Source organism: Eptatretus burgeri, chromosome 18 (genome assembly GCF_056783735.1).
Source record: "Eptatretus burgeri isolate ZD-2024b chromosome 18, Ebu_testis_v1, whole genome shotgun sequence".
Lineage (NCBI taxonomy): Eukaryota > Metazoa > Chordata > Myxini > Myxiniformes > Myxinidae > Eptatretus > Eptatretus burgeri.
Window position 1 is genome coordinate 11,915,084 of NC_140978.1, and position 18,148 is coordinate 11,933,231.

General features: G+C 42.9%; 1 protein-coding gene across 2 annotated transcripts in view; it reads left to right on the forward strand.

Annotated features, from left to right (window-relative positions):
• Positions 1-18,148, forward strand: part of RAD50 (RAD50 double strand break repair protein) — an 89,098-nt gene that overhangs the window by 59,840 nt on the left and 11,110 nt on the right. For both annotated transcript variants that reach the window (XM_085864346.1, XM_085864347.1), the window contains 3 exons: positions 1,065-1,258; positions 14,827-14,937; positions 17,058-17,150. In XM_085864346.1, coding sequence (XP_085720472.1) covers positions 1,065-1,258; positions 14,827-14,937; positions 17,058-17,150 — 398 coding nt within the window. The remainder of the gene's footprint in view (positions 1-1,064; positions 1,259-14,826; positions 14,938-17,057; positions 17,151-18,148) is intronic.

Consider the following 18,148-nt stretch of genomic DNA (forward strand, 5'->3'; position numbering starts at 1 on the left):
AGAGCAAGACATGTACCTTATTGTAAAATAGATCTTGAGTGTGTTTCAAACATATTGTGTTTGTCTAACCATCATAACCATACTTGTGAACATCCCGTACCCGATACATTACAATGCTTTGTTGGAAAACCATGTGAATGTCACTTGGTTTGCTAAATAAATTGGAGAAAGCAGAAAGAAACACCAGGAATTGATGAAACGTGAATAGAAAACTTGCCTAGTACCAGTATATGCCTGGAGTTGGCTTAATGGTTAGGGTGGTGGGCTTTGGATCCGAGAGTCCTGAGTTCAAATCCCGCTCAGCTCTTGAATTAATACCAGGTGGGGTTAACTCGGCCTGTCATCCTTCTGAGGTCGGCAAAATGAGTGCCAGCTTGCTGCTATACTGTGTCGGAGTGGCGACCCATCCAGGATTGTGCCCAATAGCCAAGGAGACTGTTTTAGCAGTACCAACCCTCTGCACGGAGTATGGTCCCAATCTCCTCATCCTCTAGTACCAGTATGCAAAAGCATGCAGCCCCAGCTGCAATCACAGGCATATCCTTGCGAACATTGGGAGAACTACTGCTTTTGCAACTACAGTGAAACAATAATATAGCACTGCAGTCTAGTATCTCTTCATGAAAAAGCAAATCAGGCGTGTTCATCGGCTTTTTTTTCATATATATATATATATATATATATATATATATATATATATATATATATATATATATATATATATATATATATATATATATATATATATATAGAGGACTTGGTCTCGCATCTACACCACCTTCGACCTCCATACTGTCAATGCCTTGATTGTATACTGGTGGAGGTTTAATTTGTGATTAAATGTTGTTTTTTTAAAATCATGTCTGATAAAATGTCACAGAAAGTAAAAATGGTTGATTACTCATCCTGCGAGCCATTTAAAGTCCTTCCTAATCCATAACACTTTTATAATCCATATGTTGCAACAATGTTCAAAATCATATATTATGGGCATTGATAGTTTTCTTTGGTTCACTCTCTTCTTCTGTACCTGACTTGAATGGCTGTATTTTCATGCTACCCAGTGAATGCTTCGTTGGAGTACAAGCGCAATGCCATACAACAGGAGAGAGAACATTTGCAACAACTGAGGGAAATGGTGCAGAATGCAAAGGGCGAGAAACTGCAGCTTGGAGCTAAGATGCAGCGTCTGCAGCAGATGCGGGATGTTGAGAGACGGTTACGGGAAGAGGTGGCCACATTGGCTAAGGAAATGCAGGTAATGATTGATGCAGCAAACTCATCTTGGAGGAATCGTGTTGTTTATCAATTAAAGTTTTTTTTTGTTTTTTTTTAATGCCCATAGAAGAGAATTTTAATATTTCAGTGTGTGAATCTATACTGTCTTGCCACTCAGTCATGGATTCACATTCGGTATTGCCAGGTCAGGTCAGGCCAGATCAGATCTGTGACTTGCTAAGGTATCATGTAAACCTGAACTAACCTGTTTTGTGGTCGGCTTGTCGGCGACTAAACCGTCTCCCCCACTCGGTTTCCTGGTGAGGAGGGTGTATGATATGGACATTGAGCAGGATTAAAAACAAAACCTGTCAAAGGGCGGAGGAGCTCCTTGTGATTCAATGGCCATCCATATCTAGTGCCCAACTGTGTCTATGGATGTCCTGCTGCAGTTGGGTTCCTTTTTTGGAGGTTGGTGGCAGGATTTGCACTCTGGCCACTCTAAAACCCTTCACTCTGCAAAACACAAGAAAACCACAAAGAAAATTGAAAACCCACTCCGTGGGAGTACCTCCTGTGCAGCTTCCCTTCGCAGGGCAGTTCACCGGATGACGGGATTGGATCAAAGCCTTCGGGACCCCCACTCTTTGATGATAGGAAAACCACGGGGTAACCTTCCTGGGTCAGATTGTGGTAGTGTGTGTCGGGGTGGTGGTGAGGTGCCGTCCACCAGACAGCAGTCTCCTTGGGTTAACCTGAGGTGGTCCCTTCTGGTGGGTGCATGGAATGTCCTATCCCGAAGAGAGGATGATCACCTGTCTCTGTTATCATCTGAGCTCAAGTGTTTGAACATCAGTATTGCAGCACTCTCTGAGGTTCGGAGACAGGTGTAGATACAGATACACAATGTCAGTGCAATTGAAAAACATTTATTGAACAAATAAACAGATTATATGTGTCAGCACAGGAGATCCTGGACAGGCAAATTTACTCCAGATCTCTCAGCAGAACCGGAGAATCTTTGTCTTTATATAGTTTCCAGTAAGACACAGTTTTTTTTATTTATAATTTTCTGACGCTGATGCCAGTTCGCCCGGTCTTGACAATTTCCAGGTGAACCTTATCTTCAGTCTTCTTTGACAGCTCCTGCTTAAATGGTTGGAAGACATATTCAAACCCAGACATTAATCGCACAGAATGCTAGAATGACGTCAAACACCAACCCAAATGGCCATTAAAACAAGTTTCCATCTTCTGTAGGTTAACAGTCAGTCTGCTTCTCCCAAAACTGGGAAGATATATTATCTTGAAGTGACCAGAGCTTCGTGAATACATCTGGACACCTTCTCAAATCCACATTCCAACTTGTTTGTGTCTGTTTTAAAAATTCCTTGAGATAGCTTTTAAAATGACAGGCAATTCTTCTTATATTCAACTTACTGGCAAAGTTCAACCTGTTTACACATTTAATATACAGGTGATCTTTCCATACAGAGGAGAAATATAATTATGTTAATTCCAAATGCATACATACTTAAAAAGAATCATATCATATTTGAGTACATTTTACTTCAGGTTTAACATTTTCATTTTAATACCAAGTTTTAATCATCATCAATTAATTTATTTTATCACCCCCAAACCCATCATGATAAAATGTTTCTACACCGGAGAGTGGTGAGATCATTGCAGGTGGTGACAACAACTATTGGTCTGGTCCCTCTGATGGTTATCATGCCCAAAGAGTTGCTGCAGCTGTGTCCAATGAGCTGATTCCGATGATGATAATTGAGGTAACACTGGTCAACGAGCGTATTATGAGACTAAGGATTCATCACTCCTTGGGTGTCGTTTCCTTGGTCTCTGTAGATGCTCCGACTGAAGCGAGTGATCTCACCGTGAAAGACACATTCTATGCCACGCTTGAGTCTGTGGTTGATCGGTGCCCCAGGCGAGATACTCTTCGCGTCTTGGGGGATTTCATTGCATTGACTGGAACTGATTGGGATGGTTATGAGACGTGTTGGACTCCATGGGTCTGGAACTGTGAATCAGAATAGCACTAAGTTCCTTGACTTTGCATGAAGTATGGACTTAGGGTGGCTGGTTGATGATTTCAGCACCCACTGGTTCATCGCTGGACTTGGTATTCCAACGCTGGTGGTGTGGCAAAGGAGATTGACCATGTGCTCGTTGATGGTCGCTGGAGGATGATCCAGAATTGCAGGGCTACCAGAGTGCTCCGTTCCTCAATACCGACCACAGGCTTGTGGTAGCAACTCTGAAGTTGCAGCTTAAATCCAGAAGAATGGTACCATCCCAGCCTCGGCTAGATGGTGGTAAGCTCTCAAGGTTGAGAGGGTAGCTGAGGAGTTTGCGAACAGGCTGAGTGGGGATTTGGGTGGTCTGAGTGCTTTTGGGAATCCTGAAGAGTTGTGGAGTGCCTTCAAGACCACCATACTTGATGTTGCGTTTGGAAGTCTTGGAACTCACTGGAGGGTGAAGAAGAATTTTGTCTCTCAAGGGAACTTGGATACCATTGACCAGTCACAGGGCAAGGCTTAATGGCAGAGCTGAGCTGTTCAGGGAGTTGAGGCGTAAAACTGTAGTGTGTTGAGGGCGGACAAGGAGGCCAATGTGCGAGGAATCTGTGAGGGGTTAGAGTGATTCTCTAATGTGTGATCACCTGTGTGATTCTCGTCCTGCGTACAGGGGAATTTGCGCATTGCGTTCCTCCAAGCCCATTCCACGGTGTACTGCAGTTAGAGCAGAAGGTGGTGGACTCTTGACAGAGGAGTCTGACGCGAAAGCCGGCTGGGCTGGATACTTTGAGCGGCTGCACCAGGCTAACCCATCAGCTGTTGAGTTGGATATCAGGGGTGTTCCTATCCCTATTGCTGACCCTCCAATCAACTGTGCTCCACCTTCATTTGTGGAAACACTGGCTGTGGTGAACCAGTTGAAATGGGGTAAAGCCCCTGAGATCTGTGGCATCCATGCTGAACTTCTCAAGGCTGGTGGAAATGCTGTACTCATGTCATTGCATGCAGTTCTGTGCTCTGCCTGGAACACAGCCATCATCCCTACTGATTGGAAGAGGGGCCTTGTTGTTGTTGCCCCTCTCTGGAAAGGGAAGGTTGATCGCCAGGACTGTAACAACTACCGAGGGGTGACGCTGCTGTCAGTGCCGGCAAGGTCTTTACTCGGATAATTCTTGATATGGTTTGCCACCATCTGCTTGAGCACCATCGGCATCCAGAACAGTCAGGTTTACACCAAAGAGGTCAATGATTGACCGTATCCTGCCCTTCGGGTCCTCACTGGACGCAGACTAGAGTCTTGGCAGGGGCTGCTTGCAGCCTATATTAATCTCTGCAAAACATTTGATTCAGTGAATCGGGATGCCCTTTGGAGGATTCTTGGTCTTCATGGGGTGCCACCAAAACTGATCAATATGATGTCTGAACTATACTCTGATACTGAGAGTGCTGTGAGATGTGGTGGTACCATCTCTGACTTATTTCCAGTTGTTACCGGAGTTCATCACGGGTGTGTACTGGCCCCCACAATTTTCAGCACTTGTATGGACTGGATTCTGGGGAGGATATCAGAGATCAAGCTGTGGTGTATCGTTTGGGAATGTCAAGATCTCTGACTTTGATTTTGCAGATGATGCAGTCATCTTTGCGGAGACTGTGGATATCCTTTTGGGGGCCCTCGTGGTGCTGAATGAGGAGTCGGAGCCACTGGGATTCTGGGTTTCCTGGGTCAAAACTAAGATCCAGGCTTTCAATGACATCTTGGATGCTGCTATCCTGTCTTTACCTGTTTGTGGTGAGGATGTGGATGTCATGGAGAGATTTACTTACCTTGGCAGTGATATTCATATCTCTGCTGGCCGTGAGTCAGAGGTCATTAGACATCTGGGTCGGGTCTGGGGAGTCATGGATTCACTGGATCATGTGGTGTGGAATTTCTGGTACCTGTGCAGGATGACGAAAGTCTGAGTCTTCAGGTCCTTGGTGCTTCCAGTCTTGCTCTGCGGATGTGAGACTTCGACTTTGACCAGGGATCTGAGACAGAGACTTAATTCCTTTGGTACCAGGTCACTTCGCAACATCCTTGGCTATCGCTGGTCGGACTTTGTGTCCAACGAGCAGTTGCTGAGAGAGATTCAAATGAAATTTGTTACCTGCATAGTCCGTGAGCATGAGCTGTGGCTGTATGGACATGTGGCTCGTTTTCCTGACGCTGATCTTGCTCACCAGATTCTCTCAGCGAGGGAGTATTGTGAGTGGAGGAGGCCAGTGGGCCAACCACGTGCCTCGTGGTTGCAGCAGGTTGATCGGCATCTCAAGGAGATGAGGATGGGCCAGGCATCTACCTGACCTGACCTGACCTGACCTGACCTGAATCTATACTCTAAAAGTGGAATTGTATATTTGTTTGTTTCTTTTTTCTGCTACAAAAAATAAATAAATAAATACTGAACCAAATCTATCCAAATTTTCTATGTTGCCTTGAGGGTACCCCAAGTATGGTTTCTGGCAGAGGGGGTGCAACTTGGCAGGAAGACTCCAATTCTCTCTATGTAAAAAAGCATCATATAGTGCCATCCAGTGGTAACCAGTATTGCTCTTCATTTTCTTGTTCGTATAAAGGAAGTTTAAACAACTTAACAATATGCATCACAGTGATGTTGAAATCTGTGCGAAAATGTTTCAAAATTTTCAAAATATTCATTTCTCATTTTAAGTGGAGGCTCACACCAAAGCAGCAAACACTGAGCTTTGCAGTGAAGTGGAAGAGAACTTTGCTCGTGGCATATATAGGCCATGAGCCATACCAGATTTGACGACCAAATTGAGGGACTAAAAGGCACTATCGTTTTCAGTTAGCCTAATGTCTGAACTGCCTGTAATCATGTGTTGGAAATTTCAGATTCCGAGCAAAATACCATTTTTCAAAATGGCTGACATTTTCCCAGCCACATTTGACATATCTCAGAAATTTGCCTCAAGCTTTGAGTTCGTTCATCCTAGACATATGAATTTAACTGTATATTGTTCAGTATTAAATTCTACACATTGTTATGTGTAGTTTGTAGTGGTTTTGTACCATAGGTTCAGAAATATTTTAAGGAATACAACCAAAACTGCCCTTTTTTCTAAACCATAGGTATTTCCAATAATAAAATGCAAATTAAAATATGGATAACCATGTGATTACTTTTAATTCTGAAAAGTATGAACATAACTTACAAAAGAGTAAAATACAAATGTCAAGTCATTCTCACTATCACATGAATATTATACGTCCAACAGATGTGGCTTATCATCATCATCATCATCCATCATCATCATCATCATCATCATCATCATCATCATCAGCCATATTTGATCAGGTCAGCAGCTTGCAGGCTGCTGTGCATTTCAGATTCTTCACAATACCCATGCAGTTTGGCTGGCAAGCTTGAGTACACCTGCATGATGTTAGACCAAGGACGACCTCCGGGTCTGTATAACCTGTCATCCATTTGATAACAAGACTTCTTTCTTTGTTTATTAACCAGCCATGTCCTTCAGTGGGGTCAGAAATGTCAGGGGAATTTTCGAGGCTCCAAGTCCAGGTGGCAGCTTGATAATTTGCTCGAAGGGTGTGCTGCAGCAGTGTCTTCACATGGTGGCAGCTGCTGAGATGCCACATTCCCCTCTTCTACCACGGAATATTTGGTGCCATAGCTCATTCACGTTGTCCACCTTGGTGTTGCTGCAGTATATTTGACAAGTGAATTCTTGAATGGTGTTTAACACTTCTCTGGAAAGTTCCCAATTGGTACTGAGAGATGAAAAGTGTTGAACACTTCTCTGGGAAGTTCGCAATTGGTACTGAAAGATGAAAAGTGTTGAACACTTCTCTGGGAAGTTCCCAATTGGTACTGAGAGATGAAAAGGATTTCTTGAACTTCTGCCCTCAAAGAAGAATTTTCACTGCTTTCATTTTTCCTTGTCTGGCCAATGCACTTGCAGTATCACACCCAGTACACGGATGAAGTCCCAACAACACATTGAACACATCAGCTTCCAGTGCTGCAACCAATTTTGAGACATTGACAAGTCTTAACATGAATCGTAGTGCTTTTGATAGTTTCATGAAAATTTTACAATTGATAACCGTGCTCAGGCCCAGGCATATGATAAAGACATCTGTGTCATCTGCAACGCAGATCAGAGCTGGGTAGCTTTCTGCAGCATGCTTCAAATGCAGCAGTAGATGTGTATCACCCTCTTCTTCATTGGAATTAAGAACCTCAATGTTTTGGCAATTGTTGTGGGTAACTTGATGCATTATTGGCCTCCACACATGATGAACAGTTTTCTTATTGTATGCTGTTGTCTTCAGTTTCAGCTCTCAGCAAGAAACTGTCAGCTTGTCCTCGCTCTCTGTGCATGTCAGCAATTTTCCACAATTTTAATTTTGTGACCAGGTCTTATTTGATTGAAAGTTATGCTTTCTTTTAAACCATGGCTTACACGTTCCACTGACTTGATTGCTCTTGTTATGCATCAAATGCAAAATCGATTCTCTCAGTCACTTCCTTGGCCAGCATGAAGCCTCTCTCCAAAAATGTGATGAAAGAGCTCATCGAATGTATGATTCTCACAATGGAGTTTCTGAATGAGTCCCATGGCATCAATAAGTGAAACACATGGACGTAGGGTGTCCTCAGCAGGAAACGCTCTGTTCTCCAGATATTGCATTAAAATGGCTTTGTTGTTGTTTTTTTGTTGTTTTTTTTTTTTTAGTCAAAATGTTTAGGTCAAACGGTCCTTTTGGAGATACATAGTGAGAATGTGAGATTTGTCCGGATTGAAAGACATGTTCCACGTGTTGAACCAGTTTGTGATTTTACCCAGATCTGCAGTGAGCGAAGAAGCTGCTGCTTGCCGATCTGAGGGATGACCGATGGTACGGCAGAAGGTGGAGTCATCAGCATAGAGATAAAGAGGATTTTCCAGGGAGTTGGACAGATCATTGATGAAAAGCAGAAAAAGAACAGGGCCCAGAACGCCACCTCGAGGGAACTACAGCCTGGACAGGAAGAGGGGATGAAAGAACTCCATTTAGGGCCACACGTTGATTATGACAGGAGAGGAAGTCTGCAAGCCATGAGTGGAGATGGCCTTGGATACCATAGGAAGAGAGTTTGGTGAGCAGGGCAGGGTGCCAGACTGTGTCAAAAGCATGTGATATGTTGAGGGATATGGCTCTGATTTCATGTCCGGTATTGATGACCTCCATCCGTTGTTGGGAGAGCATAAGCAGCATATCCAGGGTTGAGTGAACTGGTCTGAAACCAAATTGATGATCGGAAATCAGGCCATTGGAGAAGAGGAAGGATTTAATATCTGAAGCGCTGATGGATTCCATAACCTTGCTGATGATTGGGAGAAGGCTGATTGGTCTGTAGTTTGCAGGGATCTGTATTTGCACCTTTTTTATGCAGAGCAGTAATGTTTGCTGATTTCCAAGCAGATGGCAGATGACTTTGAACAAATGAGAGGGTGAATAGAACAGAGAGGGTGAGCAAGAGCAGAAGAGCAGGTTTTTTGGACACGTGGGCTGATGCCGTCTGGACCGGTTGCAGAATCTGAGTCGAGGTTTGACAGTAAGCTCTCTACCTTGTCAGGAGAAAAGGACACAGAGTCCAGGGACATTTGGGTGCGACTGGGTAAGGTGGGTTGAGAAAGCGATGGGTTTTGGACTCAATATTTTGCTGCAAGCACCGAGTTTAGACATTCAGCCTTTTCACGTGCGGTATCAGCAGTGCGGCCATTTGAGGTAAGGGAGGGGATGGAGGGGGAACATCCACCAGAAACAGATTTGATTTGATGCCACCAGGATTTGGAGGAGGGAGAGAGGTTTGAAAGTTCAGACTTGAGCTTGGAAAGATGTTGTTTTCTGGCTCTCCTGAGGGTAGATACACACTTGTTCTTAGCTTTATGGAAGGAACTGAGATTACCCTCAGTTGGGTTTGCTTTCCATGAGGCAAAGGCAAGTTGTTTCAGGACAACTGCCTCGCCACAAGCTTCAGTGAACCATGGGTGGGAGTAAGGGTAGGAGAACTGAAGACGAGAGGGGATAAATCTGTGCATGAGGGAGAGCAAGTTTCTTTGAGAGAATTCCCAAGATGAGTTGATGTTGGAGATTGTAGCAATGGGAGACCAGTCTGGAAGTTTGATGGCTGCGTGGAGACCCTGCCAGTCGGCTTGAGTGAAATACCTGACTCGACAGTGCTGGGGTGGTTCTTGGATAACAGCCAGAGAGATGTCCACTTTGCTCCAATCGGTTCTTCTGACCACGTGCTTGTCAGAGTAAGAGCAGCAGATATTTTCAGGGAAATTTGTCAAAATCAGATCCAGAAGAGATAGAGTACCATTGCGTGAGATCCGGGTCGGGAAATTGACCGATTGAGTCGCAGAAAGCTTTGCTGAAGTGCCATTACAGGTGAGATGTACCCACACCCAGCCAACTGGCATGATGACAATTGAAGTCACCACATGTAAGGAAGAGAGAGAGTTCGGATGAGAGGATAGAAGTTGGTCCATGTTTTCAGATGGTGAGGTGTAAATGGAGTCATCACTGTTTGGTGGACGGTGCAGCACACATACAAACATGAGCTGGGAGTGGAGGGGAAGCCATAGCCAGAGGTATTCCTGAGTGTGTGGGGGAGTGAGGACAGTGCATTGAGAGTGAGGAATGGAGTCCTTGATGAAGAGAGCAACTCCTCCAATAGGACGAGGCTCAGGTCTGTCATACCGCAGGAGGGAGCAACCAGGGAGAGATACTCGGGAGTCAGAGGTGTCTTGAGGGTAGAAAGTTTCTGTTTGGCAGCTCATGTCTGGTTTGTCAGTGGCAACCTGCATGGAAAGATCTGTAAGGTTTGAGTGAAGTTTGTTTGGCAGCTCATGTCTGGTTTGTCAGTGGCAACCTGCATGGAAAGATCTGTAAGGTTTGAGTGAAGGCCCTGGATATTTGAGGTCCACACTGTTCATGAAGAGGGAGGGGAGGAAGCTTTGGGTGCAGGGGAGGGGGAGAGGGAGGGGGTGGAGTTTGGGAGAGTTGTGGAAAGAGTGTGGGGGATTGAAGAAGAGCTAGGGGAGGGGGCTGGATGAGGAGGAGAAAAGGCTCTGTGATGCTGGAGGAGTGGGGGGGGGGGTAAGAGAGGTGGCAGAAGGCAGTTGAGGATTTGAGGAGGTGGAATGATGAGATGGAGGTGAGTGGGCAGGGGAAGGAGGCAGCTTTGTGTATGGGGGGGGGGTAACTTTGAGAACGGTGAGTGGGGAGAGTTGGCACTGAAGTTGGAAAAAAAGAATGGTTGATGGAAAGTGAACATTCATTGCAAACTGGGGTTTTAAAAATGTTTCGGTCAGAAATGCGATTAAAGACGTTTCTTGATGGATGCAATAAAGGCGAATGAAGGGAATGGAGCGAAGAAATGCTGTAACAGTTGGATTTTTTCGGCAAGGTATGAATGAAAGGTCGAATTGGGAGCAGTCTGTTGAAATAGAAGAAGAGTGGTGAATTATGATACAGTAATGAATACCACACGTGTGAAAGAGGAAGATGAAGCATTATAAGAGATCGTGTTTATTGTTCTTATTCTTATTGTTTCGGAGAGTTTTCATCAGATTAGGTTATGGAAATGTCAAAAAAAATCGTGAGGTGAATGGTGAATTTTGATCGGTAAACACAGGGGGTGGAAACAGATCACGTGGTAACGGGAGAAGCACATGGCTCTGGGAGGTGTATTGTCAAAAGTGAATTTATTTATTTCAAATAAGGATTGCATAACATTCGGGAAAGGGAAGGTTGAAGTAAAATTGTGGAGGTGTGTGGTGAATTTGGAACTGTAAATGCAGAGTGAAGCTGCTGGGTTGATGAAAAGTATCAGGACGAGGGTGGAGCGAGACACGTAGTTACAGGAGGTGTATAGATCGAAAGGATACAAGGATGATTATTAATTTTTGAAAAATAGGTAAAGGCCCAGTAACACCTTGACGTTTTAACCAGCTTATGCCGATATTTGAAAATTTTGTCTAAAACACTGGCACACGTCGAATACGTTATGGGTAAGTTTTGGAAACATTGAGAGCACGCTGAAAAACACTGCCATACGTCATAGTACGCTGGCTTTCATCGTTGTACTTTGCAGTTGTCCTCAAATTTTAGCATGCTTGAAATTTTACAACTTATGCCAGCGTATGACTCACAAGTTCCGCTACACTGGCCATAAGTTGTAGGCACGTTATGCGATCGTTGACACAAGTCGACACACGTTACTTGTAAGTTAATCAAAAGTCGAAACACGTCGAGGTAATGTTTAGCGTACCCGAAACTTATTTCTAACCTATGAGTAACGTGTTGTAGGCATGTTACGCAATCGTTGACACACGTCCACACACGTTACTTGTAAGTTACTCATAAGTCAAAACACGTCAAGGTAATGGTTAGCGTCAGTGTTCCAGACTCCCTGGTTTTTTTGGGGTTTTTTTTTCTTCGGTATGACGGTGATGTTGACACTTCGATTTCTAGTGCGGTTATGATTTAAATTGTTGAGCGGCAGCCTATTAATTATATTATATTATAACCGCACTAGAATCGAAGTGTCAACATCACCGTCATACCGAAGAAAAGAAAAAAAGCCCCCAAAAAAAACATGGAGTCTGGAACACTGACGCTAACCATTACCGCGACGTGTTTCGACTTATGAGTAACTTGCAAGTAACTTTTGTCGATGTGTGCCAACGATCGCATATCGTGCGTACAACTTATTCCCATTGCATTGAAACGTGTGAGGCATACGGAAAGTACGTCGTAAAATTTTTAACACGTTTAAAATTTCAAGACTTACTCCACTTACTACGATGTATGATAGCGTACTTTAGCATTCTATTCACGTATACCAAACTTACCCATACCGTATTCGACGTGCGCCAACGTTTTAGACACATTTTTCAGAGGTCGGCATTCGCTGGCAAGATCGCCAAGGTGTGACTGCGATGTTGACACTTCCATTTCTCCGGCGGTTATGATTTGAATCATTGTGCGGCAGCCTTTTAATAGGTTACGCCACGTGATCGTCGGCGATAATTGCATCGCGCTATGCATAAGTTAGACTATCGTTGGGCATAGGTTGTGAACGCCGACAACAGGCTAAGCATTTGTTGGTATAAGTTATCCATAAGACAACGAAACGTTCTGTGTCCGTGACTAATATCTTATGCATACGACCAACTCGTTATGAATACGTCCGAATCTTAAAAAAAACATCAAAAGTTCAGCGTAAGCCAGCGTTTTACATACATTTTGATACGTTGCCATTGCTGGCTAAAATGTCAAGGTGTGACTGGGCCTTCAGATTTGGGAATGGACGGTTGTAGGAAGAAATCGTGAAGGTAATGGCGAGAGTGGGTCAGCTCAAGTAGAATAAAGATGGTGTACCGCCAGGAGGAAGAAGAATAAGGAGGATCAGAACTCGTGGGTATGGAGGGAGAAAGGTAGTTTTTTGTGGATTTAAGACAAGAAACAGAGTGTTTCGTTGGGAAGGATGGGGGGGGGGCATTGGGAAAATTGGGAAAATAGGAATTGAAGGTAATTGGGAGAGAATACAAATGAAAGCGATCGCACACCAAGAGGTGAAGGATGGGTCGGCCTCAAGGCAAGGTCGACGAAAACTCACAAAATAGCACGAATTTTGAAACAAAACCGAACTAGGAACACACAGTGACATGTATGTTAGAAAATAAACAGTTAAAACGGGACAAATGATGACCGGAAACTTAACTTTGAGAAAGTCAGCAGAGAAAGTCAGGGTTAACTCTGCACTCTCTTTTATATATAAATATTTTCTTTTTCCGCACCCACAAATTCTTTGCTTTCCTCTGCTGTACATTTTGTGAATAAACCAATTCGGCCTTAATTATTTTATAACTTGGTTTACACAGTTCTTCAGCTAAAATGTAGCGTCGGTCGGTTGAAATATAAATATAATTTCAATTTTTAGAAATTATATATTTTTATGATTTTTTTTGGATGTTCCATGGAAAAGACAAGGGTAGGTGGGGGGAAAATAAATATAAATCCGGATCAGGAGGATATAAGAAAACATTAAAGATGGAAGACCATTCAAATGCAGGATGCCCATGTTCACTGTATCATCTGATGTCAAAAAAAAAAAAAGGATTAAAACTTGTTTTTACAATATAGTCTGGCATGTTTTTCTTATAGAAACCTGTTGGATCATCAAACAAATGGAAACAATGCTGAGAATTACTGTCAAAGTCGTAGATGTGTGCGTGCACACCAGTGCATAGTGCTGGATATGATTAAAAAAAGGTGTCTACTAGGAGTCAACACGCTCAAAACGGTCAATCGGAGCCATAACCAGCTCTTACTTTTCAGCGGGCATCTGATTGTACCATCTCCCCATCCCCATGAGCGCATCAAAGGCTGATTTCTGGTCCGTTGAAGGCTGAATATCAGCATCTCGCTGGGAAACTTTGACGTACTTGGCACCAAAATCTTTCAATACGAACAGCGGTGTACAACTTTCGACGGAAACAAAATCGGCACAATCAAGAGTAGCCTGCGAATTATCCCTGCTGCTGCACTGAATTGATGCAATAGTTCGGCCAGTATATTCGTGTCAAGATGTTGTGTGATTAAATCACCAATACAGTCACTCAAATTTATACCGCTGACATACTTCTTAACAATCACTTTCGCCCCAGAAACCACAGTCAATCTGAACCATGCTGGCCACTGCTCAGACGCCATGACCGAAGACTACTGCGCAGCTCTACTGGGCAGTTTGGTGCGCGCGCGCGAAATTATATTTTGAAAATAAATGCCGACGTTTACATTTTGGGTTTTGAAACTTTTGCACCTTCGACGGAAAATTTATAAATATAAAAGGCTAAAAATGTGTTTTATATTTATATTTCATTTCGGCAAATATACCTTCGGCGGATCTGTAAACCAAGTCATAAAATAACTAAGGCCTTACTGTGCCACGTAACTTCCCTCACCCTCGCTTGAAATAAATTGCATTTGTTATAAATGTACCCAGCTCGTTTTCCTCTTTTCCTTCATTGGTCCAAATTGATCTGTACATTAACCTCGCCAGGAAGTTATACCCCAATAATCCGTTTATTATCCGGTGCGTACTTGGCAGCTCCGCTCAGCTGCACCTGACATGGTAAGTTGAACGCACGTACCCGAGGGCACATACCCCAATTAGCAAGCCGTTCACAGGTTAAGGTATCACGTGAAGTAGTGTAATCCTGCCCGGATTGGCCGTGCCAATCGGTGTTTGTGGTTGCCTGGCAACCTGCCAGTGCGTGGAGTTAACCATGCTTGGCTGCCTCAGGACCTGGTGTTCGGAGGGACCGAAGTGCTTCCACTCGTAGCAAGCCTTAAACCCCGAGTCTGCAACAATATAATGGAGTGCTTGAGAAATTAAGCAAGTTTGTGTAAGTTGTGGAGCATATACAGTTTGTTCACTGCTTTTCCTGATTTGTACTCTTCTTTTTCATTTTTTTCAAGGAGGCAGAAGAAAAAGTTTTTCCACTCATGAGGAGGATCCAGAGTCTGTTGCAAGAAAAAGTTGAAATAACAGAACGGAAGCAACATCAGCATGCACAAGCTGTGGAAGAGGTCTCTCCATATGACATGGGCATTTACATTTCATTGACTCTTGGAATTGTTGTTTTTCTGTTAATCTAAGGCTGATAGTGGAACTTGTACATACACAGTGCCTTCAGAAAATATTCACACCCCTCGACTTTTGTCACATTTATTGTGCTACAGGCTAAATTTAAAATGGATTAAATAAATAAAAAAATTGTTACCCATCTACACAAAATACCACATAATGACAAAGTGAAGAAAACATGGTTTGAGAAATTACTACGAATTAATTAAAAATGAAAAGCTGAAATGTCTTGCATCAATAAGTATTCAACCCCCTGAGTGTCAATACTTTGTAGAAGCGCCTTTGGCAGCGATTTCCACTTTGAGTCTTCTTCGGTATGTCTGTATCAGCTTTGCACATCTGCATTTCGGGATTTTATCCCATTCTTCCATGCAAATTTGCAGAAAGCTTTGTCAAGTTGAATAGGGAGCGTCGGTGAACAGCAATCTTCAAGTTTTTCCACAGATTCTCAATGGGATTCAAGTCTGGGCTTTGCTTGAGCCACTCACGGACTTTCACGTTCTTGTTCTGAATCCATTCCAGTGTTGCTTTGGCTGTATGCTTCGGGTTATTGTCCTGTTGGAATGTAAATTTCCACCGCAGTCTCAGGTCTTTTGCACTCTGAAGAAGGTTCTTCTCAAGGATTTGCCTGTATTTGGCTTCATTCTTTGTTCATTCTTACATTTTATTCCCTTTTCTAGATCTATGCCTCCTCACAATTCTATCTCAGAGTTCTACGGACAATTCCTTGGACTTCATGGGAGAGTTTCTGCTCTGACATGCACTGTCAACTGTGGGACCTTTCATAGAAAGGCGTGTTTCTGTCTAAATCATGTCCAAGCAATTGAATTGGCCACAGGTGGACTCCAATCAAGTTGTCGAGACATCTCAAGGCTGATGAAAGGAAATTGGATACACCTGAGCTCAATTTGGAGTGTCATAGCAAAGGGGTTGAATACTTATTGATGCAAGACATTTCAGCTTTTCATTTTTCAATATTTTGAAAATTTTCTAAAAACATGTTTTCACTTTGCCATTATGGAGTATCTTGTGTAGATCGGTGACAAAATAATTTAAACTTAATCCATTTTAAATTCAGGCTGTAGCACAACAAAATGTGACAAAAGTTGAGGGGTGTGAATACTTTCTGAAGGCACTGTATCTCATGCAGGATGAAAACAATTGACAAACGGTGTACTTTTTTTTTTTTTAAACATGAATTGGTAGTAAATAATGAGCAAGCACATATGGTACATTGGATTTGATGCCTGGTGTTGGCTTAATGCTTAGGGTGGCAGCCTTGGAATCCTAGGGTCCTGAGTGAAAATCCTGCTGCCATTGAATTACCAGGTGGGGTTGACTCAGCCTGTCATCCTTCTGAGGTCGGCAAAATGAGTACCAGCTTGCTGGGATGATTGAGCCATTTGAGTGTCCTGCATCGGAGTGGTGACCCATCCAGGATTGTGCCCAATAGCCCAGGAGACTGTTTTGGCAGCACTGATTCTCTGTGTAGAGTGTGGTCCCAACAGATGGATGGACATTGGATTTGAATCTCACTTCCTTGTATCATGAGCTTGTTCAGATGGGAGCCAGGTTTTAAAATTTTTTATTTGCTTCTACATTATTCACTTGCCTCTAATTTAATTACACTAGTAATACCTGCTCCTTCGAGGAGTGAGAGGGTTTGTTTTTTTCAATTGGCATCATTTCCCCACCCTCAATACCCACTCCCTCTCCGGCAGGGGTCATTGGTTCAACCACTAGCACTATTCCACGTGTACAAACAGGGTGGAGGGTGGAGTAGTTGGGCAATTTATTTAATGCGAAGAGGGAGGGAGGTGAGTTGGAGGATTTATTTAATGCCTACAACCTGACCCTGGGTATCCCAAGCATGAATGCAAAATTTGCTGGAGATTGGCCAAGCCATTTTGGATTCCATAAGGAACAGACATGAAGATCCACAGACATTTCCATATTTTATTGTGGATACTATCTCTTCCCTTGCTTTCACTTGGTTTTGAGTATTTTGTTTATTTTCCAAATGACTTTTCATATGCAATTTTTTTTTTTTAATTCTGATTAGATCAACACTGTGAAAGAGAAGAGGAAAGATATCACCACTTTATTAAGAGAGGTTGAAAGTTATGAAAATTCTCGCAAGGATGAACATCGGAAGGTAACTGACAAGAATTGTTAATTTTGCAGTGTGATTGCAATAAATTTGTTTTCACAAGGTTTTTCAATTCCTTTGAATGTTTGTTTATTATCTTGCCAAAACGAAGTTTTGCAAGATATGTTAGTCAGCTTGTATGTTTTTATCTTGCCAAAACGAAGTATTGCAAGATATGTTAGTCAGCTTGTATGTTTTTTTTTTGTTTTTTTTTTCTGTAATCACGTATAAATCACTCTGCAGAGCACAGTTATCATTGGAAATTTTTGTAACTTCGCATATCAGAGGCCTATAGAGGTCCCTTTCAGTGTACAAAATTTTGAAGGTCAAGGTCAAAGGTCAAGGTCATTTTGTCGCAAATCAGGGGAGTCGACCAAACCCTTATTTTTTGAGTAATTTTGATCGGATCGTCTTCAAACTTAATGGGAATATAGTTCATGGTCTGGCGCTCAGCTGATTAATTTTTGGTGGCGATTAGCCTTGACCTTCATGGTTAGCACCTAAGGTCAAACATATTTGACCCCAAGGTCAAATTTTCAAGTTTTAGGAACCATATCGTGTAGTACCTCAAATTGAACACCTTGATGAGTGCTTTCTAGATATGTCAAGCTTGAGACATTATGATGTCATTTGGTGACGTTATGAGGCAAACGCATATTTTTCATGGTTACTCTAGAACGATTCTCATCAGAATCTCTCGTAGGCAGATATTCCTCAAGGAGTCACTCCTGGTGGATAGCAGCTCTGTTCACCTCAGTGTGACCTTAAAGAAGTCACACGTGGTCACCTTTTGGCAAGATACGGGTCACCCTATGGGTGACATTGGTTTATTTGTTTATTTATTTGCTCTTCTAGCGATGAGTTTATTTATTTTGGAAACATTGTGCTCTGGTCATAAGTCTGTATCTGTTCAGGAAATGGTTCAGAAACATTATGCATGATATCCAACCCCCCCAAAAAATGTTTTGCATGATGGTTACAGTGGTGGCACGTTGCTGAAGACA